The sequence below is a fragment of the Tenrec ecaudatus genome, chromosome 5 (assembly GCF_050624435.1).
Source record: "Tenrec ecaudatus isolate mTenEca1 chromosome 5, mTenEca1.hap1, whole genome shotgun sequence".
NCBI classification, from domain to species: domain Eukaryota; kingdom Metazoa; phylum Chordata; class Mammalia; order Afrosoricida; family Tenrecidae; genus Tenrec; species Tenrec ecaudatus.
In genome coordinates, this window is record NC_134534.1 from 50196919 (window position 1) to 50224376 (window position 27458).

The 27458-nt window shown below is 41.2% G+C and overlaps 1 protein-coding gene across 1 annotated transcript in view; it reads left to right on the plus strand.

The window, feature by feature from the left end:
• The first annotated feature begins 1229 nt into the window (after window positions 1-1229).
• Window positions 1230-27458, plus strand: part of MMP16 (matrix metallopeptidase 16) — a 309425-nt gene continuing 283196 nt past the window's right edge. The window contains exon 1 of the mRNA XM_075549513.1: window positions 1230-1594. Coding sequence (XP_075405628.1) covers window positions 1463-1594 — 132 coding nt within the window. The 5' untranslated portion in view covers window positions 1230-1462. The remainder of the gene's footprint in view (window positions 1595-27458) is intronic.

Sequence of the window (27458 nt, forward strand, 5' to 3'; positions counted from 1 at the left end):
GGCTCCTCTGCCCCTCTGCTGGCTGCCAAGGAGAATCGCACTTATTGGCATCGCACCCAAACAGATGCTGGATTCCTTCCCCCGCTCCCTTCCTCTTCCAAGAGCTAACCCGTCACCTGCCAACCACTGGTGGGTGCTGCCTCACACTGCTGCAGCTCCAGTTTCCTCCTGGGCAGCCGGGCCGGGCCCGCAGCCACCCTGCGCCTCTGGCCAGCAGCCGCCCCTCTCGCCCGCAGCCCTCCTCCTCTTCCTGCCTCCCTCTCTCCCTCCCCAGTCGCTTGGGTTGCCTTTCCTTAGGCGGCACCCTCTCCTTCCTTTCCCAGCCCTGCCCCTCTCTCTTCCTGCCAGTCTCTTCCCTGCGGTCGCTCCAGGTTTGTTAACACCCCAGACCTGCTCTCCAGGGTCTCGGGTGTACGTGTGTCCACTGGACAGAACAACCTTGAAAAGTGAGCATTTCCATCCAGGGCCCCCAAACCTGTGCTTCCCACCCCACCCAGCCCGCTCCAACCCCCTGAAGCCCAAAGGAGGGTGGAAGAATGTAAGAGACAACATGACACAGGCTTGGGGGCTGGGAGAGAGGGGGTCCCCTGATAAAGTTTGAGACACTCAAGATTTGAACTTGACTAGCCCCAAGAATCCTCCCAGGGCCTCCGGATTAAGGAGGACAGGCTCGGCTGCTGGCCGGCTCCCGCGGGGGTCCACAGGCGGGGACACACTTGTTCCAGTGGTAGAGGAGGGGTGGCTGAGGTTGAAGAACGGGTCACCCCCACTACCTGCCTCGGGGAACTGGAAGGATGGGAAATTGGGAAAGTGCTCTTCCCCAACCAGGCAGGGCCTTTCCATGCAGCTGGCTCCCTGCAGCGAGCCCAGTACTGCTGGAGAAGCCTTGAGAGCCGTCTCCTTTAAGAAGCGCGCGCAGATGTGTCTATCTTGGTGTGTGCGCCTGTGTGCGTGTGACTGTGTCTCTGCGTGTGCGCGTGCGCGCGCCCCTCGGATTTTGTGTGTGTGTGTGTGCGCGCGCGCGCGCTCCCGCGCAGCCCGAGCTGGGAAGCCAGGCAGAGCCCGGGAAGGAGGAGCTATGTAGATTACGGATGAACGTTCTGGAGGGGAGCGGGGAGAGGAGCTCAAGAGCAGCCGTGGCTAGGGCGCGAGAAGCCGCGGAGGCCCTTCCCGAAGGAGCAGGGGAGAGGAGGAGGAGGAGGAGGCTTGGGAGAGGAGGAGGAGGAGGAGGAGGAGGAGGACGCACAGCTGGAGACGATGGTGATCGCGAGCTGCTGACCCTGCCTTCGTTGCTGCTTCCCGGGGACTGCCGAGACGGCCCCCCAGTCTCCTCCCCTTGCCCGGCTGTGGGTGAACCTGCAAGCTTACCCACTCAGAGGACTTTTTTGGAAAGGAAACGAGGGAGGGAGGGAGAGGGAGAGAGCGAAGGGGAGCTCGTCCATCCATTGAAGCACAGTTCACTATGATCTTACTCGCTTTCAGCACTGGAAGACGGTTGGATTTCGTTCATCATTCGGGGGTGTTTTTCTTGCAAACCTTGCTTTGGATTTTATGTGCTACAGTCTGCGGAACAGAGCAGTATTTCAATGTGGAGGTAAGAGTACGAGGGCTGGTTTCCTTCTCCAGCTTCCCCCCACCCCCCCACCCCCATTCCAGGGTTGCTTTTGGAAACCTTCCCTTCACTCCACTGAGCCTGGTAGCTCTGAGCAGCCAGGGGCTCCACACTTTGTTCCCTTCCTGCCGCCCAGACCCTGGCTGAGTTTCCTCCGGTCTTAGGTGATGGATGCGCTTCTGAAGGAGAATCCGTTATCCCCAGCAGCACAAAGCGCGATGCTGCGCGCTCAAAGGCACAATTGTAGCAGATCCATCTTTGAGCCCTGGGAAGAAGTCCGACATGTAGCCAACGTGGAGCTTAATCAAGACAGCCTGGGTCTGTGATGGTTCTTTCCCACAGCTCGGGAAAGATGGCATTAATCGCTTGCCATCCCATGCTTCCCTGGTATTGTTCCTGAAATCTGTCTCCCCGTGTTTTGGTGTCTAACAAAGGAGGTTAAAAAATCAGAGTCTGGAGGAGAGCGTGGGAATACTTGATATGTTTAATAACATTACTTTGCGATAAAACACTTGACTAGACAGAGTCTTTTTCTCATTTAGACATAACTTAATACACTGTAACTAGATCTGGCTACACGGCGGACATGAAATCCATCTCTGTAAGTGTCTTCCCTCCCCTCCCCCGCTAAGTGAAAATAAACGTGGCCCGATGTAGTAGTTCTCTCTGTGTTTTTAATTTTCTTTCACACCTTCATGGCAAAACGGAGAGATTTTAAACTGTCACTTGCCTTACATTGATGGCTTTGGTGACCAGACGGGCACATCACATAGCAAAAGGGAAGTTAAGAATAAGGGCTTGTCAGACCTCTGCCAAAGTACTTTTCCTGTCATCAGCTCCGCATAAAGCCAGTAATGTGCAATCAATCAATGGAAGCAAGCCGTTGTACACCTGGGCTTAACAGCACCGTGTCACACAGGCTCTGGAACCCACAGACAGTCAGAGGGCCTCCATACTACTCCTTTTGACTAGACCTTAAACCTCTGACATCTCCAATGGCTTTTGATTGAGCCTCTAAGGACTCGTGTGTGTGTGTGTGTGTGTGTGTGTGTTGTCTCCATTGTATTGCTGATCCCATAAAGCTTAGACTGTCATTTGGCTGGGAGTGAGGGTTTTCACAATAGCACGACCTGTTGCACAGTATCTGAACATAAGCTGGTTAACTGATTTATATACAAAGTAGACATAATAAATGCCATGTGTGAAAGTGTTCTCAATATAACTCCGTGTTTCTAGAGACTGCTCTTAGAACCTCGTGGAATAAGTGATGGTTGGTGGAGAAAAACGTATTTGAAGAAGTTAACAGCCATTAGTAAGAGTTAACGAAGTTTACAGAGTGGCTAGATTACCCAAACGACCCCACTGGAAAACCCAACCCCATTTAACCCTTCAGAAAGGAAAGCTGTGTCTTTCTAGGTAAAAGCTGAGATAGAAATGAGGCTGAATGCCCCATCCCACCTCCCCGAGCTTGCAAATTTGAACTTTGGGGCTTACATACCACGAATGGCTTTTTTGGTACCTAATGGTTAGCCAAGGATACTTTGATGCTGACATGAAGAAATAATGCAGTTCATGGACTGAGAGTGGACACTTGTTTAACACGTTGGAAACTGGAGAACTGTCACTGCTTGGTGGAGGTCTTGGTGCTGAGGTGGGGCATGGGGGTTAAAGGAAGTACCAAGTTATATCTTGCACTCAGTTGCCAGAGAGGGAGGGGCTAGGCTGAACTGGTGGCTCTGTTCCTTTAGGGAGTCTAAAGCTTGGTTACAGAGATTATGGAGGTTAACATCAGCTGTGTTGTGGTTCTTAGATGATTTGAAACCAAAATAGAATTTAGATTTCTTTGTTAAGTTGAATAAGTTCATTCAATAGATAATGTTATACAAAAAGTTATGATTTTACCCAAAAATACCCCATATATTTAATTCTGACTTCCAATGATTGCTTTCTGTCCCTGGATCTATTTGTGAAAATATGGATCGTGAGGAGAAAAAGTTATTTCTCATTTTTAGGATGTTTATAATTATATTGAGAAATGCATCCATCAAATTGTAAAATAAGGGGAATATGCCACCTGGCATCTTAAAAAACACACACATCCACTTTGATACAGAAGAATTTTTTCAATTAATTAAAATTTTTATTGCAGATTATGATTCATAGCTTGTATTATCCCCAAAGAGGTTTATTGTTGTTGTTTATTCCATTGTTTTATTAAGGCCTTCAACGTTGTCTCAGGTGTTTTGTGTGTGTGTGATCATTCGCCCGCCTTGGAAACAAAGCAATTGTTCAGAAGTGGTGCTTATCAGACATGAATTTCCGTCTGCTTCATTTGTATCAGATTTTTGTTTACTAATATCAGAGAGACTAATGGGAAGAGTAGTCCATCACTTTTCCAGAAGAGGCACTTACGTTGTGTTTCTCGTTCTTGGTTGCAGAACATGAGCTGAGCATGCTTTATTATATTGATGATCAAGGACAGTCTTAAAATAAACAGTAATGGGATTAATCATGCATGAAGCTCCTGTGAGATATATATATGCATTTATATTTATATATAAATATATAATATATAATATATAATCTCTGTAGATATCATATATATATAAAGTTGTTATAGTTGGAATAAAGCTTCTAAAAGATGTTTTATGCTGACAGTTAAATTATCAATGCTTTATAGCTTACTGAACTTATCAATTGGTAGTACTGCATAGTTTTCATCCCTGTGACTTCGGATTTGAACACTTTTTTTTCCTCCCACTCTGGACAAGTAGACATTGGAGCTATTGTGTTAACTCCTTCCTGTGTGGTTCTTAAAGAAGTAAACTGCATTTGAGTTTTTAAGCAAATAGAAACATCTGTGACAGCTAAGAAGGGGTCACACAGGACCAGAAGTGGAATTGGGAAAGCAGATCATCACATAAAATCTCACTATAGGCCAGGGCACAGGATTTTTGATGTCAGTTTTCAGAATTTGTTCTTTTGGGGAGTGATTCTTGTACATCCTTGGAGCCCTTTCTGGAGAGTGGCTCTGTAATTATGCAGTAATTAGCATGCTAGAACGTATTGATGTTGCTCATAATCATTAAAAGTCACCAACTGCTGTCCTTGAATGGTTCTCTGAATCAGAGGTGTTCATTGGTCCGAAAGAACTAAATTGTTAAGCGAAAGTTATGATATAATCTTCACTTAACAATCATTCATTAAGAAAGTAGTTAAGGTGTAGTGGTACTGTCCATAATCCTGGGGTTCCTTTTTTTTTGGTGGTGGAGGGTATATACCGCCAACATTTTCTTCATGAAATTTGAGATGACTAAGAATGATAATAACTATCATTATCAATGCTGATGGTCCCCCATGTACAAAATGCATCCAATATTAAATATAATATTTTACTGCTTTTAAGCCACCACGCCTATTTCTAGTGAGAAAAATGGTTTAAGCCAATGTAATGGACAAAGCAGTGACACGTAAGAGCACAATTGATGCATGTTTCCAGACATAAGAAGCTGGTTGCTTTTGTTTACTTGTATGTGCAACAGCAGCAGCCACAATAAAATCATGATAGAGCAGAATGTATGTTGGTGCATTTACATGAGAAAATAAAAAATACTGTTTTCTTAAGGTATCTCTCTGACAACTGTTTTGAAATGTGAGCACCACTATTTATCCGAGTTTATGTCACTTCTCTTTAAGAATGTTCTCCATCTCCATAGAAGACAAGAGTTTGTTTTGGGCAGCGCGGGGCTGTATATAAACTTGGCGGAGATTGAGTGTTAGCTCTTCAGAGATAAATGTCATTTGCAGAGTTGAACACATCACGTATGAAGGAGACATGTTTTCATAGCTCCTGCTCTTCACTTGCTTAAGTGGTCATGATGTTTCATTTTTTTCTCTGCTGCTGGAGGAGTGCTGTCACAGTGATCTCATTAGCCTCCTGGAGTGACCGAATCTTCTGACTTCTTCCCGTAGTTCCCTAACCCAGCACTTCTGACTGGCCAACCATAGTAGCTGTGGACCGGACTGATTTTGTTGTTGTTGTTGTTTACTGCAGCTCCTAAGTTTTAGAAGTTATCCCAGGTATGTTGGCCATTCTAAACTCATCAAGGTGATCAGAAGCTGACTCCTCCCAAGGTTCACCAGTTTCTTTGGCGCCTTGCCCTGACCACCATCATATGTTCAAATTCGCTTGTGTAGATTTTGCTTTGATGTGGGGTTACCCTTATGGGTGAGCATCTTTCTTATTTCCTCCATGAGAAAACCACAGACCACAGCGGGGTTTTCTCTCTTGCTCTCTTCCTCTATCAAGCACAGGCACATGCGTCTGATTCAATGACCATTTTCACATTTCAGGAGCCAGATTAAAAATGACAGGAGTACAGTTTTAACTTTTCTCATTCACATGTTTCAAGGTTGTCAGAGTAAATAAGTTGTCTTGTAAATTTATTTCCTTTATGAGCGTTATTACTTATTTTTATCCCCTTTGGATTGTCTTCTCTGTTGTTTCTTAAGAATCTTTCTCGCCCACTCTTTTTTAATTGTGGTAAAAACATTCATACCGAAACAGGTGCTGACAACAACTTCCACATGTAAAACGGAATGGCATTGGTGCCATGTTCTCATGTTGTGCCACCCCGATAGCCTAAGCAAACGCTAATGGATTGTTCAGTGGCAGAAATAGCTTCTCAGAAATATTACCTGTTCCGATGATCTGGTAGATGACCAAGTAGGATAATTTTGGGGGTGGGGTGGGTGGGGAAGCCATTAAACACTTGATTTAGTGAGCTGCATCTTTTCTGGGTCAAAATGAAAGACTTATTTCTTCCTTCAGGAACTTTTGGACTTTTCAGCAATTTTATTTCAAGTTTCCAAAATTATGCTTCGTGTTATGTTTCATCTGTCCTTTAAATAGCTGTGAATGTAATGATATGTTTTTGAACTGTGCTATAATGAAGGGGTCAGAACACGCATTCTGAAGCCAGACCCGCTGGGTGATTCCTTCTCTTTTGCTTGCAAATTGATCAATAATGAGCAAGGTAAATGTCTAAGACAAAGCTTGTACATCTGAAAAATGGGAATACGAGAGTATCCTCCCCATAGAATTGTTTGGAGCATTAAATGGATATCTTTGTATAGCCAGATAGGTATTTTTCCCCCTTCTTTTTCTGTCTCTCTTGGAACATACCTTCACATAGTTAAGGACTGAAAAATTGTAGGTGTCATTATTTATAGAAAAAAGTGGTCATTCAAAAGTAACTCTCAATGATAGCATATGATTATGTAAAAGTCTGATCAGGTTAGCACATATCAGCTGATCTAGGAAGACTTTATTTTAAAACCTTTTTTTTCATTTCTTGAAAATGTAATATACTGAATGTCAACCAAGCCAACATCAGTACATTTTCTTCCCGTGGGTTTTTCTTAGACAGTTTAGTTCAGGAATGAGATTTTCAAATTTTGTCTTATCATCTGTTACTATCATGGAATGTCAAGTTCAGCTCACACCTTCTTTTTACAAGACTAGGTTCATTGAAATCTGTTCATCTTTTCTAATACTGTGGAAAACAAATAGACCTTTATGAGTCAGTGGGCTTATTTATTTTAATTGGTTCAAGATCCAGTTGCTACATTTCCATAGTAGGGATGCAATTCCGTGTACAACTAAGACCTATCCCAAATCTAGAATACAAAACTCTATTTTTTTTAAACAGATAGAGAAAGGAAGAGAATGGGCAGGAAAAGAGATGACAGTCTTTTTCTGCAATGGCAAGGACAGAAACAATAACAGCAGCAACAATGATAACATTGTAGATGTAACATTGAAATATTCATACAACATAGTGGGACTCTAGCAACAACTCTGCCTCTTCCGCTAACTCTGGTTCTTCACTTTGAGGTAGGACGTTCTCATTTGCACAAAGGGAAATCGTACCACATGATCATGAGGAGTGCTTTCCAATGTGAAATTCTGTCATGTTTAGTTTCTAAGCCTTTCGTTTCTAGAGTCCAAGAGGGAAGGGGTGCGCCATCTATTCGGAAGATCTGGGAGAAACTCTTGGCGTCTAACCAAAAGGTTGAGGCTTCTAGCCCACCCACCTTGGAAAGGCTTTGGTACCTTGGAAAGGCCTAGACACATCATTCTGAAAACACAAGCCATTAAAAGCACCGATGTCATCCGACTGGCATGTGTCCCGATGAGTCAGAGTCGGCTCGCTGGCAACTGATAGATCACAGAGGTAGAGGAATCTGATTCTTTTGTTGTTGTTGCCGAAATGGCTCTGGATGCATGTCATGAAGAAATGCAGAAGGTACAACTTAAATCTAACATTTGTTATTATCTGTGTTGACACAGGCTGTTCCGTCTTTGAAAGCAACCCTAGCCTTCTGCTGAGTAGGTGAAACACTGGCAGCAAATTATATGTAATTTTGAAATCAGTTTTTTGGCCAAGTAGTACACTTTTAAACTTTCATATTAAAAATGTGCTTCTTCCAGTTATGTGGGAAAAAATATGTGTCATGTTCAAGTTGTACGTCAGTCATAAAAAGACAAGCTGCGATATGATCACCTGAGTTCTACAAGGGGAAAATGCACACACACACGTGTACACATATTTTATAGTGAGATGAAAATAGTTATGTTGTCCGTGGCAGGTGCCCATTGTGGAAAATACTTCTGGCAAATGGCGCGTTGAGAGTTATTTTTGTTCTTTACCACCCATTTGATTTTGCATGTGAAAATCAGATTACATTTGTTTTAGAAAATCTGCAACTAAGTGAACAACAACAAAAATCCCATGCTAAAGGAGAAAAATGATGACGAATATGTGCCACTCTCAGTTTTTCTCTTTCTTGGGATGCTATTTATAGATTTGAGGTTACCTCTGAAGCCATGTTTGATCGCTTCTTCCTGTAATTAAGCACTCTGAATGGATGTTCTTTGTCTTGGTGCTACACCATGAGTGTCTGGCATTGTGTACCCTTGTGCTAACGTTAGGGACTGTGATGATTCTGGTAACAGGCCCTAAGCCAAGAGAGTAAGAGCTGTCCTCCACAGCCCCCTCGCCTTCCACTAACTGTGGCCTCCTAGTGCATTATAGAAAAATAGGCTAGAGGGAGCTATTGAGCTGTTAGAGACACCAATGGGTTTGGAAGAACGTTGCTTAAAATCAAGGACACTAGGTGCAATCAGATGAATCATAACCAATCATAAAGAGTTCGCAGGATCATTTAACACATGATTCACAATTTTAGATGTGAATTGGGGTGACAGAGATCCATTTGACACCAGTGACCACATATTTGGTGAACTAAAGAGAAAAATAGCATTTTGCTGGGAGAACAAGTTTTAGGCATGAGGGTATAATAATGTAAGACAATATTTTAATGTGAGACTGCTTTATGTGTCTCCTGCATTTAGAGTTAGAATAGGGTAGAAACCATACCTAGTAGTGAGTTTAAGTGCTTAGGTGTCCTGTTTTAACTCAAATGCCTGATAAAATGATTTTAGAAGTGGAGCATATTTAATTGGATCATGAGTTGGGGGTGATGTCTATCACTTAGAAGCCCCAATCGCACAGTGGTTCTGAGTGGTTCTGCTAACTTGCCAGATCAGTGGTTTGAAACCACCAGTCACTCCTCAGGAGAAAGCAGAGGTTGTCTGTGCTCCTTAAGAGCTACAGCGTCTGACAGGCATAGGGCAGTTCCGTAGAATCCGGTAGGGTCTCTCTAGGAGTCAGAACTGACTTGGCAGCAATGACATTTGGTTTGGTGTATCTTTTAAAATTTTAGAGTATTTTTATAGTGTTCATCATAAGATCTTAGAGAAAGCAATAGTTTTCAATGAAAACAGATCTTAAGCTCTTATAGTTTATAAGACCTATGTTTTTCTTCTTAAAATAGCTAAGATATTATCACAAGAGTGTGAGATGGTGTTTTGTTTTAACATAGAAAGCTCAGAAAAGATTTTAGGGGGGAAGAGGGAATTAAACAATAATCACTAATGCATCAGGCATGCCAGTATTTAATTAAGGTATTATGACCAACTTACAAGCATCATTCACATTTCAGGGGGAAAAACCCAACCTTTTCATTTAGTCACTTTCTTCCGCATTTGCCAGAAGGTGCGATGAGGCTGAGTGAAGTAAGCTATGGGGCACAAGCAGATTTCTTAGAAGAGACATTCATGCTTAGGCTGGATGTCTTCAGATGACCCAGCAAACTCAGAAGAGATGGTTAGCTGACATGACTCAGCCAAATGGAATGTTACCTTGCTTGCTGTAGCCATGAGGAACTTAAGGTGGGGGTGGGAAGGGGGTGGCGGTGGGGTGGGGCAAGCTTCCTTTTCAAAAAGGAAGCTGGATCATTTTTTATTTGTTTCACGTCCCCAAATTGCACACACAAGATGTGAAGTCCATGAAATGTAGGCACGTGCCTTGCCCGAGGCTGGCTGCTGGACCATCAGACCCGAGTGACCTCAGTAGGGGTTCCCCCCTCCCCTTGTCCCTCACTCCATCCCCAATGACAACTTTCCCACAGTTGAATAAGCACTGTGTTGATCGGTTCTCAATGTTTATAGCCAACCAGTATTATTTTTTCTTTTTTTAATGTTCTAAATCCTGCGTAGTCTTAAATGGTTTCTTGGGTACGCCTTCTCCTGATCTTACTTTGTTGACATTGAGTTGATTCTGACTCTTGGCAAGCCCATGGTTTAATTCTATGGCAAGATCTTCTGCTCGACAGCTGGGAGAGATTTTATGACAAATGCAGCCCAGAGCCCTCTCCCTTCACTGTCAATATAGTTGGAGTAGATTTCAGGTAACTTCTGGAGACAAATATATGTGAAAGGGTTTTTTATGAAGTGGAAAGTAACCAAACAGAAACAGAGAGCATGTTCATTTGGGGATGAAACCGGTTTGAAGGTTTGGGTGCTGTTACGGCTGCAAACATTCCTTAACCCGACTGTGTCGCAGAGAAGCACTTCGGACACTAGCAGGCATATACAAGTGTTCAGCAGTTATTAATTCATTAAGGTTCTTGTTATTTTTATTAAAGTAAAGGTGTCCACATAGTGTGCAAATATTTGCATTTCATGGGTTCGTTAGCCCCTCGTCTAATTAGGATATAGTGCTAGTGCATGCAGCTTCTGTACTCTCACTCATCGGCAGGAAGCACAGAATTCAGACACGAACCTATCCTTACTCACTGAGGAGGCTGCTTGGCATTGTCTCAATACCAAGTTACAAAACCAGCACTATAGACAAGCAATGTGCACTGCACACCCATTTTATAAGTAGTCAAAATAAGGCAAAAGTTATTTAAGTAACTTGATTGAGTCATCAAAATCCAAGAAACTCCAATCAATCCTCCAATACGCACTCACGCCATCATGTCAGCACTGATTCCTAGCAACCCCTTGTGGGTTTCCAACATGGTTCCTCCCAAGGAGCTGCTGCTGGTGGTTTCGAACGGCCAACCAAGCGGATTGTCGCCCGTAATCTCAATGCCTCTAGGGCTCCTAGTCAATCCACAAACAGGAGCAAAAGAATCAGTGATACAAATAGAATTATTGCAGTGGCCGAGCCACCCAGCTCTGTAGTGTTTAAGTCCAACCCCCAAGTCCAAACTCATCTGGGGAGTCTATTCTTCCAACCCAGGCACACAGGCAACAACATCGAGATTCCTCAAAAGGACAGTTTTATATGCCAAATTAAATCTGCATATTGAAAATGCTGAACCTATCCTGAGCATAGAGCCTTACATGGAGTAAAATCTGAATGACTGGTTGTTGAAATGTTTTCAGTTTTTTGATTCAAGATTAATTATTGTGATGTTCAATATTGTTTTACTATTGGGTATTATATGGCGTCTTAATCATTAGAAAATGGATAACTTATGCATGAAGATATCTTAAATTATATACAAGGAATTTAAATGAAATAAGTCTTCATGCCTCATTCCTGAATTATTTGTCATGTTGCATTTTACCATTAATTGTGCTATTTGAATGATTTGGGGAAATTAAAAAAATAGTTTATTGGCATCTACTTCACATATAGTAAAATTTAATCATTCAATCATGTGAAGAAAATCATCACTACAATCAATTTGAGAACATGTTCTTGCAGCGCTCATTATTGTTGGCTCCCCCTTTCCCTCCCTCTTCCCCTGCTATGACCCTAGGTGATTATTAATCCTGTTAATTCTCTCTATGGATTTGCCTATGGAGGATTTCATATACAGTAAATCATGCAAACGCAAACAGCAAGCAAACAAACAAAACCCAACAATAATGACTAGACAAAACATAACAATCCTCAATTGAAAAGAAGGCAGAAAATATTAAAAGCTGAAACAACTGTCAACTGAGTCAAAAGGTAGACCAAATGGCAATGTATCACATTTTAGTCTGACCACGTCTGCCCGTCATCGATGTCGATAACAAGGCTGTTCACATCCTTGGACTGTGTTCAGGGGGATTCATCAATCCATATGTAGACCCTGCACATGGATATTACACTTTCAGTGTCATCCAAACCTTCTGCAAACAGGGTGTTAACAATTTAAGCCCTGATAGTATTTCTTACTTCGGATTTTATTATTTGCAATCCTTGGATCACACAGGCTGGTGTGCTTCTTCCATGTGGATTTGTTTGGTACATCACATAGATGGCTGCTTTTGAGTCTAGCATTACCAAATATGTAATGGCAAATCTGTGTTAAAAGATATGTGATACAACCCCATGTTGGGAAGAAAATTAATGCTAGGTGGGTGTGATCATTTGTTTCAGTAGCCACACATCGCTCACAGACAATACTTGCAATGAGGGAAAAGGTTTATTTGAGAAGCTAAAAGATTCCCACAAATCAGGATCAGCCAACAGTGAGGATAATGTCATTGGTCCCCAGAAGCACTGCTCCTCAGTCAGCAACCAAGTCTCTCTGTGGTCCTCAGCCTTTCAGCCACGTACTCATTTGGCCTTTACCCAGGATCCAAGAAGCCGGCCCACCTGTCCCTCGCACTAATAGTTCAGCAGTCTCAGACCAGGTGAGGAGAAGACATCCCACAGTCTTGGCGCTGCCCTCTGAGTCACTGTGCCATCGTCTCTGCTGGATCTGCTCTCGGCAACTGGTGCTCTGCCTGCCACTCCGGACAAGAGATCTTGGATGGGCTCTCCCAAATGGTCCTGAGGTTGTTCTCTGTGTCCCAAATAGCTCTTGTATACTGGGGCATGCTTTGGTGCATGGGTGGTTTGTCTTTTAGCTGACCACATCCCCAAGGAAAACTAAGGATGTTGGCTTAAGTCCCACACTTTACTAAAGTACGTCATTGTAAAGCAGTCTTAAAGATGACCTAATGAAACCAAGGGTGTGGCTTCATCCACACCCTCCACTAAGGTCCCGACTTCACTCCACCTCAGTCCTGTAACAGGGAACTCATCTCCCCTGGAACCATAGCTGCCATCATAGATTCCGAAACTATAGTGCATCACATAAGGAAGTATGGCTGGAAGAGCCATGTTCATTGATTACATATCAGCTACTCTATGTAGCTTCCAGGATTCCCTCACTAGCCTTTTGGAAGGAAAACTGTTGCTAACCCAGTTTATGAATTTGGATCCAGGGAATTTTACCAAAGGTCTCAGTATTGAACACTCCTTCTTGTACTTTTTCACTTCATGTAGAAGCAATATATCATAATTGTTCTAAACAATAACTTTGGATGCAACCTGCTTGCCAAGAGGGAATAATACACTACTGACTTCTCTTCCTTACTGGAACAGCAGAAAAAGGCAGATAGATGAGATGTAAAATAATGTGCTTCCAGTCATTGGACATCAAGCAATAACCAAGAGTGGAGCCCATGATGCCTAATGTCCTGCTTTGCCAGCTTCCAAGTTATAGCACATGGAGGGAAAGACCCAGATTGCACTCTGCAAACTCCCTGAAAGGGCAAGGAGGTAAGGGATATGGGGAGACAAAGGGGACCTGGTCATAGTATTGGAATGAGGAAAGTACCACAGAGAGACAACACTGGTGATCTGCGCATGGTGCTCTGAAGTATTTGGTTGAATACTGATCTGTGCGGTGTTGTGAAAAAGTTACTAGATATTCAGGAAAGAAGGAATAGAGAAGAGTTAAGAAAAGAGGGATCAGGACTCACTGGAGCCTTAGGCAATGCCTGTTTCATCATGGAAACCCTCTTAATTTATGGGTCATAGGGTAGACTTCTCAGAAAGGTGTTTCTTCAGGAGAGAGAAATAATTAACTTCTGCCTATTTTTGCTCTGGTCCCATGTAATAAATTTGAAAGTAAGCCCTGAAAGATTACATTTGTGTCCACTTAATGTGACTGCTTTTCACAGAAACCACCAATAATAGTTCTAGGCACACAGAAATGCACCAACCAGACAGGTAAAATCTACAATGTTTGACGTCCAATTTGAAAAGTTATCAAGCTTTCAAGGAAGCAGGGAAACCCACTGTCTGAAGAAGAGAAAGGTTTCTTTGTTTAAAAGTGGCTCAGAAAGGCACGGATGTTAGAATTAGGAGACAGGGGTGCTAATAACAAGGTATTACTGCATACTTTGTGTTTCACAAAGGTGAGACGTGGTCAATATAATAAAGACCCAAGTTGATTTCTAGCTATGGTAACTACAACGTGGGAGTTGAAAACTTAACCTGAATAAATTAGTATCAGATGAGACATTGCAGAAGAGTAAAAGTAGCAAACTTAAAGCCACAGCAATGTAATTATCCACACTGAAAAGTAGAAATGAAAATAAAAATCAGTGAACAGACTATCAGTGTGAGAGGCTTCATCTTTGCGTTTTCTAATGGATATGCAATTTGAGTTCCTAAAGGACTAGAGGGCAGAAAGAATATTTTGTGTTGAAATTATTTGTTGAAAAATATGAGGGGGTGCCTCCCTCAAAAAAAAACAGATATTGTTCAAAGTTATGTATTTCAATTTTTTTTACAAAACAACCATCTCACCTTCAAAGTACTCTCCATTACCATTAATGCATTTGTCAAATCTGTGATTCCATTCTTGGAAACACTTTTTAAACTCATCTGTTTGGATGGCTGATAGCACCTCACTGGTTTTTTTTCTTCACCTCTTTTACATCATCAAATCGCTGTCCTTTCATGTCTCTCTTCATTCACAAAAAGAAGTCACAGGAACAAGGTCAGATGAGTAATGTGTATGGGGAAAGGATGGCATGTTGTTTTTTGCTCAAATCCGGCTCACTGAGATGGCTGCGTAAGCAGGTGCATTGTCAGGGTGGCAAAGCCAGTCTGCTGTCTGCCACAAATTAGGCCGTTTTCTCACACACTGTTATGCCATCTTTACAGAATCTCTAAAAAGAAAGCTTAATTAACAGTCTGACCTGTTGGAATGAACTCCAAATGCTACAAGTTGACATTTTCATCCATCAGGAAGCTGACAGATGTCCAGAAGGAGGTTTGTCATCAGTTGACATTTCACCTTTTTTGAAACGAGAGAACCGCTCATACACTTGAGGTTTTCTACAGTGTGCATGTCCTTGTAAGCGGTGTTCAACATCATAATACTTTCTGTGGCATTTTCTTTTCTGAGCAGGAAACAAAATTTCGCAGATGCATGCTGTTCTCTGAAAGCTGCAGGCTGCTCTCTGAAATCAGCCATCATGAAAAAATGAGGTTCGAGTGAAACTGCTTTCACCAAAATATTCACTGTGACCAGAGAGAACCTTCCCAGGAGATGCCACTGTATGCACTAACTCAGAGTGAGTTGCTGGATGCTCGCCTAGTGGGAAAAATGCATACTACAAAAGCCATTTTTTTGGGGGGGGGTACCCCCTTGTAAATAAACTTACAAACCCAAGATGTTTAATGAATCTCAAGCATAAGAAGCATCAAGAATTCTACACCAATACACACAGTAGTAAAATTGCTCGCATTACTGGCAACAAAATCTTGAAAAGAGAATAAAATGTCTTCTACAGAAAGAGGAGCAAAGAAAGGATGACAGATTTTCATCAGAAATAATGCAAGTGGGAAGGCAGTGGAGAAACATTTTTTTTTAAATGCTGCAAAAAGCAAAGCTGTCAGCTCAAATTCTTTACTCATGGAGAGCTATAAATTTAAAGATGAAATGAAGAATTTTCAGACACACAAAAGCTGAAAGATTCAATCATTGGCAGACAAGCTCTACACAAAATGTTAAACAATCCCTCCAAACTAGAAGCAGCATAGACAACCAAACTGTGGTGCATTCCTCTAGTGGAATATTATTTCAGATTAAAAGGGAATTGCATAGGGATGCACAATAAAACATGAAGGAATTTCCAAGTAATTTTGCTGGAAGGAAGAAACAAGAAGAAAAGTGCACACTGTTAGACTCTGTTTATATAAAAATGAGAGACCATGGACAGTAATTCAATAACAGGAAGCAGATGAGCATGTGCTTGGGGAGATTTGGGAGGGAAGGGATACAAGGCTGCAGAAGGCGCCTTTCCATGATGGCTATGTTCATTTTCTTGATTCTGTGATGGTCTCAGGGAGTATGGCAAACTGCCCAATGCTACATTTAAAACATGCACAGCTTATTGATTATTAATTATACTCTGCTACACCGCCATTAAACCACTTTATCAAGGGGCTTCAAAAAGTTCATGGAGAAATGGCATTCGGAGCGGATGGGCTTCTTACACGAACTTCTGGGAGTCGTCTCTAGATCTGGTAATCCGTTTCTTGTATAAAGTTGTTCAGTGTCATTGAGTTGACTCGGATTCATAGCAAACTCATATGACACAACAGAACCGCCCCAGGGTTTATCGAGGACGTAATTATGGAAGCCAAGTGCTAAGTTTCCCTCCCTGTAGCACTGCTGACTGGGTTAAATGCACCAACGTTTCTGTCCCAGCTGCGTCCTCACCTGCCCTCTCCTCTGACCCCTTCTAGTTAAAAGCCACGGCAACATCAGACACACAAAAGCTGAGTCCTCCTTTCTTTGAGCCTCTCAGTAAGACATTTTTTCCTCTTTTACAATTTTCCATAGTGTATTTTGAGCAATTTTATTATTATGTGCCTTGGCGTAGTATTCTTCGTGTTTCTTATACTTGGGATTCATTAAACATCTTCCGTATCCTCCGTTGCGATGGAAAAGAGTAGAATGCGGTTGACTTTATCACATGATCATGTCAGATTCAGATGTTTGATTATTAAAAATTGGGCTGATTTGGGCTTGGCATTTGGCTGATTTGGCCTTACCTTATATATACACTTTTTTTCCTTTGCGCAATGTCTTGGATTCCGATGGATTAAAATACCTAAATAAAGACAACTGCCCGTTTATGTTCACAGTTCCTACCTCTCCTCTCTGCTCTCAACGTTCTCCTGCTTGTCCCCACAGGCACATCGATGCTATTCTCTCTGATGCCAATCATTTTAAACTGCCCTGGCTCCCAGGCTTGCTTCCTTTACCAGGACTTTTCACAGTTGTGTTGGGAACGGACAAGTTGTTCATGTAATGAAAGCAACGGCAACCCCCAACTTCCTGCCTTTCCCGGACGCCTCCCAATCAGCCGCCTTATTTCCTAGAAGACATGAGTGTAGTAATTTCAATATCTTTGTGTGGTCTCGTCTGTTTTGCTGCAACCCTGTTTTGACCCTTGATTTTCTCTGGTTCTTGGCACACTGGTCTGTGACCTACAAAGCCTCACGGCTAGAAAAGCAGTTCAGCTCCTGCATCCTGTGACTTAGCGCAGGTCTTCACACACTGGTCCCGGACCCCTGGGTACTCTTAAAAGTTATAGAAGGCACCAAGCTATGTGGTTTATATCGACATACGCAACATTATACCTACATTTGTAACCATAGACAATGAAATCAGAAAGTTTCAAAATATTTATCTAAACCTTTATTTGAAGATAACAACAAAGCCCTTATGATAAACATTTGCATGAAAAATTAGTATATTTTGTCAAACAAAATTATAATATGAAGGGAGACATTGTTTCACACTTTTCAAAATACCTTCTTCATTTTAATTATGGGTTAGATGAAGCTTTATAAAGCAGAACATCTATTTCATTTTGAGCAATTCATACACGTTTCACCTAACGTATCACAATCCCCTTAATGTACCCTCCTGTTCCCTGATTTCTCCCTGTGTTGCCTATTTCCATTCCTCCCTCTCTCGCAGTCTTCTGAACCTTGTCCGGGGTTGCATGCTACTCTTATTTCAAATGGTTGATTTTTTTCTATCACCGGGTGCATCTACACCTGGAGGTTGACTAAGGGCCATAGTCTTAGGGGGCCCACCTGTCGATCTGACCTCTAAGCATGGTCTCTTGCATCATCTTGGGTTCTGCTCCACTTTTTTCTCCTCCTCTATCTAGAACATTCTAATGTCATTCCTACCAGAGCAGTGGATCAAGATAGCCGGAGACACTCTTGTTCTGCTGGTGTCAGAGGTACAAAGAATGATATTTGCACGGCCCATTAGTCACTTGGACTCTTTCCATATATCTTAAGATTTCCATCACCTTTCCTTCCTTTGGACAGGGCTGAATGTCTTTTATGTCTAGTGCAACAGAAGACAACTGGCTTCTCATATTTCCATTTCCGTTTACTTTTGCATATTCACATTTTATAGTCTGTGATAAATTTGACTATCACGTTCATGAGAAGGAGAATGGAAAGGCAAATGGCAGATTAGCATAGTATGACTGGAAACTCCCTGAGAGCTATTAAGGATCCCTAGAAGTTTCTGGGACAAACTTGGGGAACTATAGCTCTGGTGACTCACATGTTGCCTCTTTTCATCCTGGGTATGCCTTGGTAAGAACTATCTTTGAACCTGAATCAAAATGCTTACTTCCATTTTCTCCCTATATCTGTTCACATTCTTTGCTGCTCAGTATAAACATGTTTAGCCCTTCTCTAATCCCCATCTTCATCTCAACCAGATAATGAACCGGCCATTCATTTTAATAACGTTACTTATGATTCAAAGTATCTGTTGCAGTTATAGCAATGGATATGTCTTATTTTAAAGTTAGATATTGATATCTGTAAATAACTGCTCAAAATGAATTAAATAGCATAGGCATCATTTACACCTGGCACACGGACACTCTGTAGCTAAGTATCTATTTCTCTTGCTTCTTTTTGCCTTGGGATTTTAGTACTCCTATTTCTGGAACCACTAAGGTCAAACTCGTCTTTGCTGGGGAGAACTTAAGGGGACTGAATCATTTATCTCACTTCTTTTGGGGGCGCCTTAGAACACATGGTGACATTCAGTATATTGGTGTGAATTAAATGCATTTGGAAATAATCTGTATAATAGATTATATAAAGTCTTCCTTTCTCTCACATTAAGTGATAATGCTGTGACACTGATTGCATTCCCATCTATTTCAGTCACCACCCTGTCTCTGACTGCTGTGCAAGAGAGCGTTCAGTAGATATCCATTGAAGAAATGCATTGATTACATTCTCCCTTCCTTTTCTGGCAACTTGAAATGTTCTTTAACTTTTGTCCCCAGATGTTAGTTTCTGGTGTAAGTATGATTTTCTGCCACATTTCAGCAATTGACTTTTCCTTTAGTTCATTTTATCCATCCTATGAGACCAATAGAGCGCCTTTACCTTACATTTACTTTAGTTAGTTGAATAAAAACGAACAAAGCAAAACAAAACTCACTGCCATCGAGTTGATGCTGATGTATGTTGACCCTGCAGTGTTGGGTAAAACTGTCCCTCTAGAGTGACTGGCAGTTTCCAGACTGTCAGTGCGAAGGGGGCAGAAAGCCCCTGTCTTTCTCCATGGAGCAGCTGTGGTTTTAAACTGCTGCCTTGTGTAACCACACCTCACTGGGGCTCCACCAAGACTTGATGACACTTGCTTCATTTACAAGAATCTTCATTCATCTTAGTGGTTAGTCATCAATGAATTCAAAAGTGAGGAATTCTGTCATGAGTAATTCCCATATCTGAAGTTTTGTCTAGTTATCGCCCACCATGTTATATCAGTATTTCTGGTCTAAATTGTGTTTTCTATCTTCTTTTCACTAATAGGACACTTATATGAATGCCTTTTGGCTTTACATTTAAAAAGGATTAAGATGCACAAGGTTCTCCACAGGTGTGTGATGGAACTCCCCTGGAAACCTTAACAGGAAAAGAGTCTTGCTCTAGTGTAATTGGAGGTGGTTGTAGTAATTGCTATCACTAAACAGAAACGTCCTTAATACAGTGTCCAGGAAAAAACAAAACCAACGTGACTTCCATCCTTCCCTAAAGTCTTCAATCATTCCAGTGATTATCGTTTAGAGAAGCAGATGAGAAAAACATGGACAGGCTGCTAATGTGGCCTCATTACCATGTAAAACCCCAACACAGTGATTCTCAACCCGTGGGTTGTGACTCCTTTGGGGTTTGAATGACCTTTTCACAGGGGTCACCCGATTCTTAACAGTAGCAAAATTACAGTTATGATGTAACAACGACAACAATTTTATATTTGGGCGGTCACCACAACATTAGGAACTGTATTAAAGGATCGTGGCATTAGGAAGGTTAAGAACCACTGAGGGAGGATAGGTTGGAAACGGGGACCCATTTACAAGGATCTACATGTGACCTCTTCTCTGGGGGACGGACAACAGAAAAGTGGATAAAGGGAGACATCGGACAGGGCAAGATATGACAATATGATAATTTATAAATTATCAGGGGTTCATGAGGGAGCGGGAGGGAGAGGGAAAATGTGGAGCTGATGCCAGGGGCTTAAGTGGAGAGCAAATGTTTTGAGAATGATGAGGGCAATGAATGTACAAATGTGCTTTACACAATTGATGTATCTATGGATTGTGATAAGACTTGTATGAGCCCCTAATAAAATGATTTAAAAAAAAGAACCACTGCCCTATGATAAAGAATGACATAATGATTTAAATGATCTTAGATGACGTATGTTTAGTGTTCTAACAAGCATAGCATGGCGGAACTGTGAAGACGTGATGGGACACTCACAGAGACGTGGCATGAGATGTTCAGATGTGATGGGTTTGCTGCCATTGAATACATCCGTGTTGGCAACGAGCGGAACAAGGACAGGAAAATGACAGGACTTTGTTGGTCTTTTACTGATGCTTATACTGTCTATGTAGATTGCATCAACCCTAAAACAAAGAAGGGGAAGATGGCCCTCAATAGGAAACTGCTTTGCCATTTAATAAGCGATATGAGTCTTATCATGACATCATATCAGGAGTCGCAAAACATAAGCTATGGGTTGAAGAGAGCTATTAGGCCTAGGTTTGTGGTGTCAATCATTTTTAAAAGCTACTTTTCTTATTTTTCCTTGAATAGCTTCCAGACATACACATGAGTTTTTTCTGCCTTTCGTCCTTCCTCTCTTGTCCCTTTCCTTCCTTATTTTCCATGGAAAAATGCTATATACATTGCTCTGCACATTTGTTGTCATGTAAAAGATGCTTTGGAACATTTTTTTGGGGGGCAGTGATGCAGAACTCCCTCATATCTGCATTTATAACATGCATGATAAGGGGATTGACCAGGGCCCTGCTGCTGAACCAAGAGAAATTCCAATGCTGTTTCTATTATAAACACTAAGTATATTGTTTGTTCTTATGCATATGTGTGTCAATCTGATGAGTAAAATACTTAAAAGGGAATTTTTGCATTACTGGCTATTATTTTACTTTTATTTTCAGTAGATTCTTTTGGATTTTCAACCCCCAATCTATCAATTTACAATCTACTAACAGTGTTTGAGAATGACTGATTCTGCATGGACTTTCCAGGGCTTTCTATTATTTTGTTAATCTGATAGGCATGGAATCATTTGAGTTTGCACATCTAAATTTATATCAGTATTGAACATTGAATCCCTTTGAACTTCTTTGAAAATTATTTTTAGTAAATAAAAATTACATTAATTAATTTTTATTTCATTCTCTATCATAAGAAATAAAATGAATTTGCTTTGATTTTGTTAACATGCTTTGTTCAGATTAGCCATTTATTTGTGACTTAGTTTTATATAATGCCTTTTTAAAATATATGTCATGCCTTAAAAAAGGTTTTAGCATTTTAAAACTCCATTTTTGTTTGTTCCTTTTATTTCTAAATTTAAGTCTTTGATCTATATGAAATAATTTTGCCATAGGAAATGAAAATTGCTTATGAGTCAATTTGTCAAAAACCATTTAGCAGTTGTTTTAGCACTACGTACAATGAGTCATATTTAGTATTTAGGGATTCTTGAGAATTTTTAAGAATTAGGGAGGGCACAATGCACTGGTTTAAGATCCATAATTTCTGCCTGATGCCTCTGTGGACAATTCTGGGCACCTGTGCTTTATGTCGCTTGTCTAGGTTGGACTTGCTCATACAAAAACCTAAACAAAACAAAGCAAAAATTCAATGCCAGAGAGTCACTTCTGACTCATAGCAACCCTATAAGACAGGGTAGAATTGCACCTGTGGATTTCTGAGTCAGTTATTCTTAAGGGGAGTAGAAAGCCTAGTCTCACTCCCAGGGAATTGGCCAGTGTTTCAAACTGCTGACCTTGTGATTTGCAGCCCAACACATAACTCTCTAGGCCACCTGGGCTCAGGGGCCTTCCAAAAGCTTGTGGGAAAATCCCATTGTTTCCAATCTCATTTTTGAAGCCCCCTCATGTATCTCATAGTCTCTTGGAACAAGTGGCAGACCTTGCGAGGATAAAAAGCACTGGAAGAGAGCAGCCATGCCTGATGCTTCTTAAGCTTTAGCCTTGCTATTAGCGAACAGTTTTGACTGTTTTCAGTTGCCCAAAGCAGGTTAGTGACATGGCAAGAGCCAAAGTCAATGAGCAAGGAAGTCTAGATAACCTCTGATGAGGCCATGGCAAGAAACCCTCGTGGTAGTGGTGTCATAATTATGATCATAAGGTCAGCAGTTGGAAATCACCAGCTGCTCCTTGGGAGGAAGGTGAGGCTTTCTGTTCCCTTAAGAAAGCTGATGGTGCCCGGCTATGAAAAGATATAGCATCTGGGGTCTAAAGACTTGAAGGTAAACAAGCGGCCATCTAAATTATCAAGGTTTCGTGAGGGAGGGGGCAGCGGGAAGGGAGGGGAAAAATGAGGACCTGATGTCAGGGGCTTAAGTAGGGAGCAAATGTTTTGAAAATGATGAGGGCAATGAATGTACAAATGTGCTTTATACACTTGATGTATGTATGGATTGTGATAAGGGTTTTATGAGTCGCTAATAAATGATTAAAAATAGTAATAAAAATAAATAAAAATGTGAAGAAGAAAAAAGAATTACGGTCTGTGAAACCCACTGGGGCAATTTTACTATGTTCTATAGGATTGCTATGAGCCAGACTTAATTCCGTGGGAGAGAGTTTGTTTGTTTGTTTAATTTGAAGGCCATGACAATAGCAGGGATGGCAAAATAAGGGAATAATCAGGACCGATCTTTCAGCCTACCGCACTATTATTGACTTCAGTGCTTCATTTATCATGTGCTAGTCCCTACACACACTCCAGCCTATTTCTGAATACAATTCTGTCCACTAATGGAGCGCAACCTCCCTAGGAACAAAACCTTTTTTGCTTATTTCCTTCAGTGGTATTTTTCAGTTTCCTGCAACTGTGAAGTGAGGCCTTTGCTTTTTTGTGGCTGTTTAAAATGGGTATTTTGGCCGGATTTACCTGGTGTTTTGTGTAAATAAAACTCCTGACATGTCTCTGTTAATTTTGAAATGGCCAGCGTGTTGAGTCCTCATCTTGTTGAGTCCACCACCTTTCTGTAGAATGTCCCAAGTGGTCTGAGTACATGACTATATCATTTACATGTACAGATAATCTTTAAATTTTGTTTGTTTGTTAAGTCTTTCTAGTAAATAATTGACCCTACTTCTAATAGAGCTGTGCTTAGTAGTTACCCTTTCTGTAAAGCTAAACATCACTGTCTTGATTCCGACGCTGAGGGACATGAAGCACCATTTGTTTTCAATTGCCAAATATTAACCTTACAAAATCAATACAATTCTCAATTATTTTACCCAGGATAATTAATTCTAGACTCTTTATATATTGTCTTTAAATTAAAATGGCCGTTGAGGACATTTCATGACCAACATGGAAAGGAATTAAATCTGGTATTATAGACTCCTCTCTTATTTGACTAGTAATATGATCTTCCTCTTCACAATGCTTTGTAGGCTGAAAGTTTCTGTAAAGTTTGGAACCCAGACTTATTTGTCATGGTATTTTGATGACCATTTAAAGGGGGACGGACAAAACTGATTTTGAGGGAAATAATGAATGAATGAATGAATGGCTCGATCCATCTTGTGACAGGACCTGGGCATTCATTTCTTTGAGAGTCTTGGTTTTATACTACAGGAAGACCATTAGACTACCTTGAACAAGGTGGATGTTTATTGTAAATCACCAGAGCTCCAAACCCATTCATTCTGGTTCAACATTCTATTGATAATTCGTATTTTTACCCCAGATATACGGAATCATAGCCTCCATTGCAACAAATAAGTATAAGAATTGCCTGGGGGAACTTATAATTATTTAAGGGTCTTGCAAAAATAGATTGATTTCGTATATCAATGCCAATTCTGAGCTGAGGCTGAACCATGATGAATTTGTTTGAAACCTTAAATTGGCTCACTGTAGCTTTCTGACTGGGTGCTTCATGCTGCCCTCTGCATGACCTTCTGCCCTCGGCTTCCTTTGTTGCTGGTACTCCTTGCTCTCACTGCATGTGGGTCTCCATGTGATGGAACACTTCTTGATCACTTTGCCTCACTGGGTGAAGGTCATTCATTGCCTTGGCTCTCCACTTTGCAATGAAGATTCCAAAAGAAGGTGTCTGATCCTTCTAGTTTGGGATAATGAACCATCCTTGTAACCTGAGATAGTTAATGGGGCTGATCCACAGTATAATCAGTTCTTTGGAATGGGGTAGTAAGCTGCAGTTTCCTCTAAAAACTGAACTGGATAGAATTTACATAATTAGACACTACAACACATGAATTAATTTACAGTTCCTTATCCTTTCTTTATTCTCCATTCTCACGATGTTTTATTTCCCATTTCCAATCCCCCAGCCCTATGCACAATTCCCTACCTCTTCCTTCCTCCATTTCCCCCCATTATTTCCCCATGGCTTTTCTAGATTACTTGAACTTCCAGGATTGCTATCACAGTTATCACATGTGCAGGAGTTAGGTGCCCATGAAGAAGGAATATGAGAGCACTTTTTGTGCAGAGATTTCTCTGTACAGTGAATAAAAAAGCAAAGGCTGACGTCAGCTTGGTTCTGGGATAGTGTGACAGAAAAAGAGAACATTCATTGAGGGGCCATTTAAAGTTTTCTTGAGTTGGGTGTAGGCCACCTTTTTATTTGTTTTGTTTTAAAATTTACTTTTACATTTAACATTGTCCTCAAAATTTAAGAGAAATAGAATAATTTTTCCTCCTCAGAAGTGTTCCATTAATTTTATATGATGACATGTGAAAGAAGTGCCCAGAATGTTATTCTTTGACCCTTGAATTTCACTCTCTGTCTTTGAAATTAATTATTAATTATATATAATCATCTACCTAAATTATTTTCTTTTCAGAGAGAAATCTGAGTATCTTGCTTGGAGTAGACATGATAGGCTTAATGGAATGTTCACAGAAGAAAACAGAATAAAAAATATAGCTTCTGGTTCCAATGTTCTTGCTAATTCAAAAAAAATTATGAAAGACTATGTTAGTGTAGTAACCTCATTCTGCCTGGATGTCAGCGGTCAGATTTCAGGAATTACCATTGTGTTCTGTGCTTGATAAATATGATCAGATCATTATTTGAATTCTTGCTCACTGTGAACAAAAAATACCTTGTGAAACAGAATAGAAACCTTTTAGGCATCTTACCATCCACACTTGACTGTATTTCTGTATTCCTGACAACCAGGTTTTATTAGGCAGAGAAATCGACTGAGATAATGAGGACATTATCTGAAATAAAAAATCTTTAAAATTCAGACATGGACAAATCAGTCTGCTGCAAATAATTTTATCAGTGATATGTTTTCTTTCTCAGGGACAACCATATTTGTTCAGTAGCTATGATTAAGTCATCTTAGTTCTAGATCCTATTAGAAGAACATCTTTATTTCATATATGTTCAAATATCACTCTACTGTTACATGTAAACATATTTCCAACTATGTACACACAGTGTTGTATCTGTGCATATTTCCACACCTATTTAAAGAAAAGAGAGAATATGGTATGTGCATGCATGCATATATTGAAAGAAAGCTGAGTGATTTGAAAATTAAATCAGCTATTTATATGCCTTGTGGGATTTTCATCTTATTTTAAACTTTGTAGTAGATAATCCATAAACACATTTAAAGGAGGTAACTGCTTTCCTACTTCCCGGAAAGAGAAAAGAAGAGAATCAGACACTTCCACTCTGGGGTTTCTTCCATTTTCAGTCGCACATGTGAGGCATGAGATGCGGAGAGTCAGAGAAGAAAGAGCTGTGTAGGTGGGAACTGGGGAGAGTTGAGGAAGGGGTTGTTATTTTCTTTCTACATATTATCCCTGGAAGAATTAGGATGGCTAGAAGGAATATATTTGCTTTGTTCTAGCATTATTAGATAAACCTTTCGGTTATACCCCTAGTCTTTCATCAAGCAAGGTTCAAAATAAAGGATAATATTGTTCTTGTGAAAAGAGAGAGCAAATGATTTCACAATATTTCGATGCATTCGTAGAAGACACCTGTAAAGCTGACACTACCTTTTACATGGGTCTTTCCACTTGTTTCTCTCCCACTGGTCCTCAAACACGGTGAATCAGTGATTCCCCCTCCTTTTGCTTTGAGGTCATTTTTGGACCCTCCGCCCCTTGACTGCTAGTCTTGCATCACCTGTGGAGACCTTCCTTCAATTTCAGGCTGTTACTAAGAAAGCAAACCATGCCCTTCCGACACTCGCCTTTTCCTTTGTCTTCAAGAACTGTGAGAATGTTGTACTTCCTCATGATCTCTCTCCGTTGTAGCCGTTCTCTCAGAGCTGCCCGAGCTATGCCCATTGCTAAGCGATCCGGTTAGAGAAAGCAGCCCCGTGGGGTTTCCAAGACTGAGACTTTATGGAAGCAGACTGCTACATCCTTCTGTAGAAGAGCGGAGGGGCTTGTTTGCCCCACTGACCACAGTGGAGCGCTTAACCGTTGTACCACTAAGGTTCCTTCTCAGAGTTTAAGGGAGGGAACAGACTTTAATTTAGTTGTAATAAGGGATCAGGTATGATTCTAAATATTTCATGTTTGAACTTTATGTTTAAGGGACTGAGTAGTACAATACGATTCTCAGTGGAAATCCTCCCAGTATCTCCGTGGCCATCGAAGGAATTCTGATTCATCGTGACTCCAAGCAGAGGGGTTTCTTGACTGTTATTAATTCAGAGACACAGTTCTCCTGGCCTGCCGTCTGCAGAGCTGATGGATGGGTTGAAACCTGTAGCTCGAAGAACAATGGACTCCAAACTGCTTTCTGTACAGAAGGACCTCCCAGGAACAGGGCCCTTTTAATTTAATACTTCATTTATATTATACAAGTAGAGTCAAACCTACAAAACCAAACCCACAGCCTTGAGTCAATTCAGACTCGCAGAGATGCTCTATAGGGTTTCCCCTGACCTTGGGGTTGGTGGTCCAGTACTCAACACTCTAATGCTTACTTTCTCTGTGGCTGCAGGAGGGCGCCTTACCAGGATGGTCGGTGCTACAGATAGCAGCCACTCGTTTCCAGAGGTGCCCCTGGC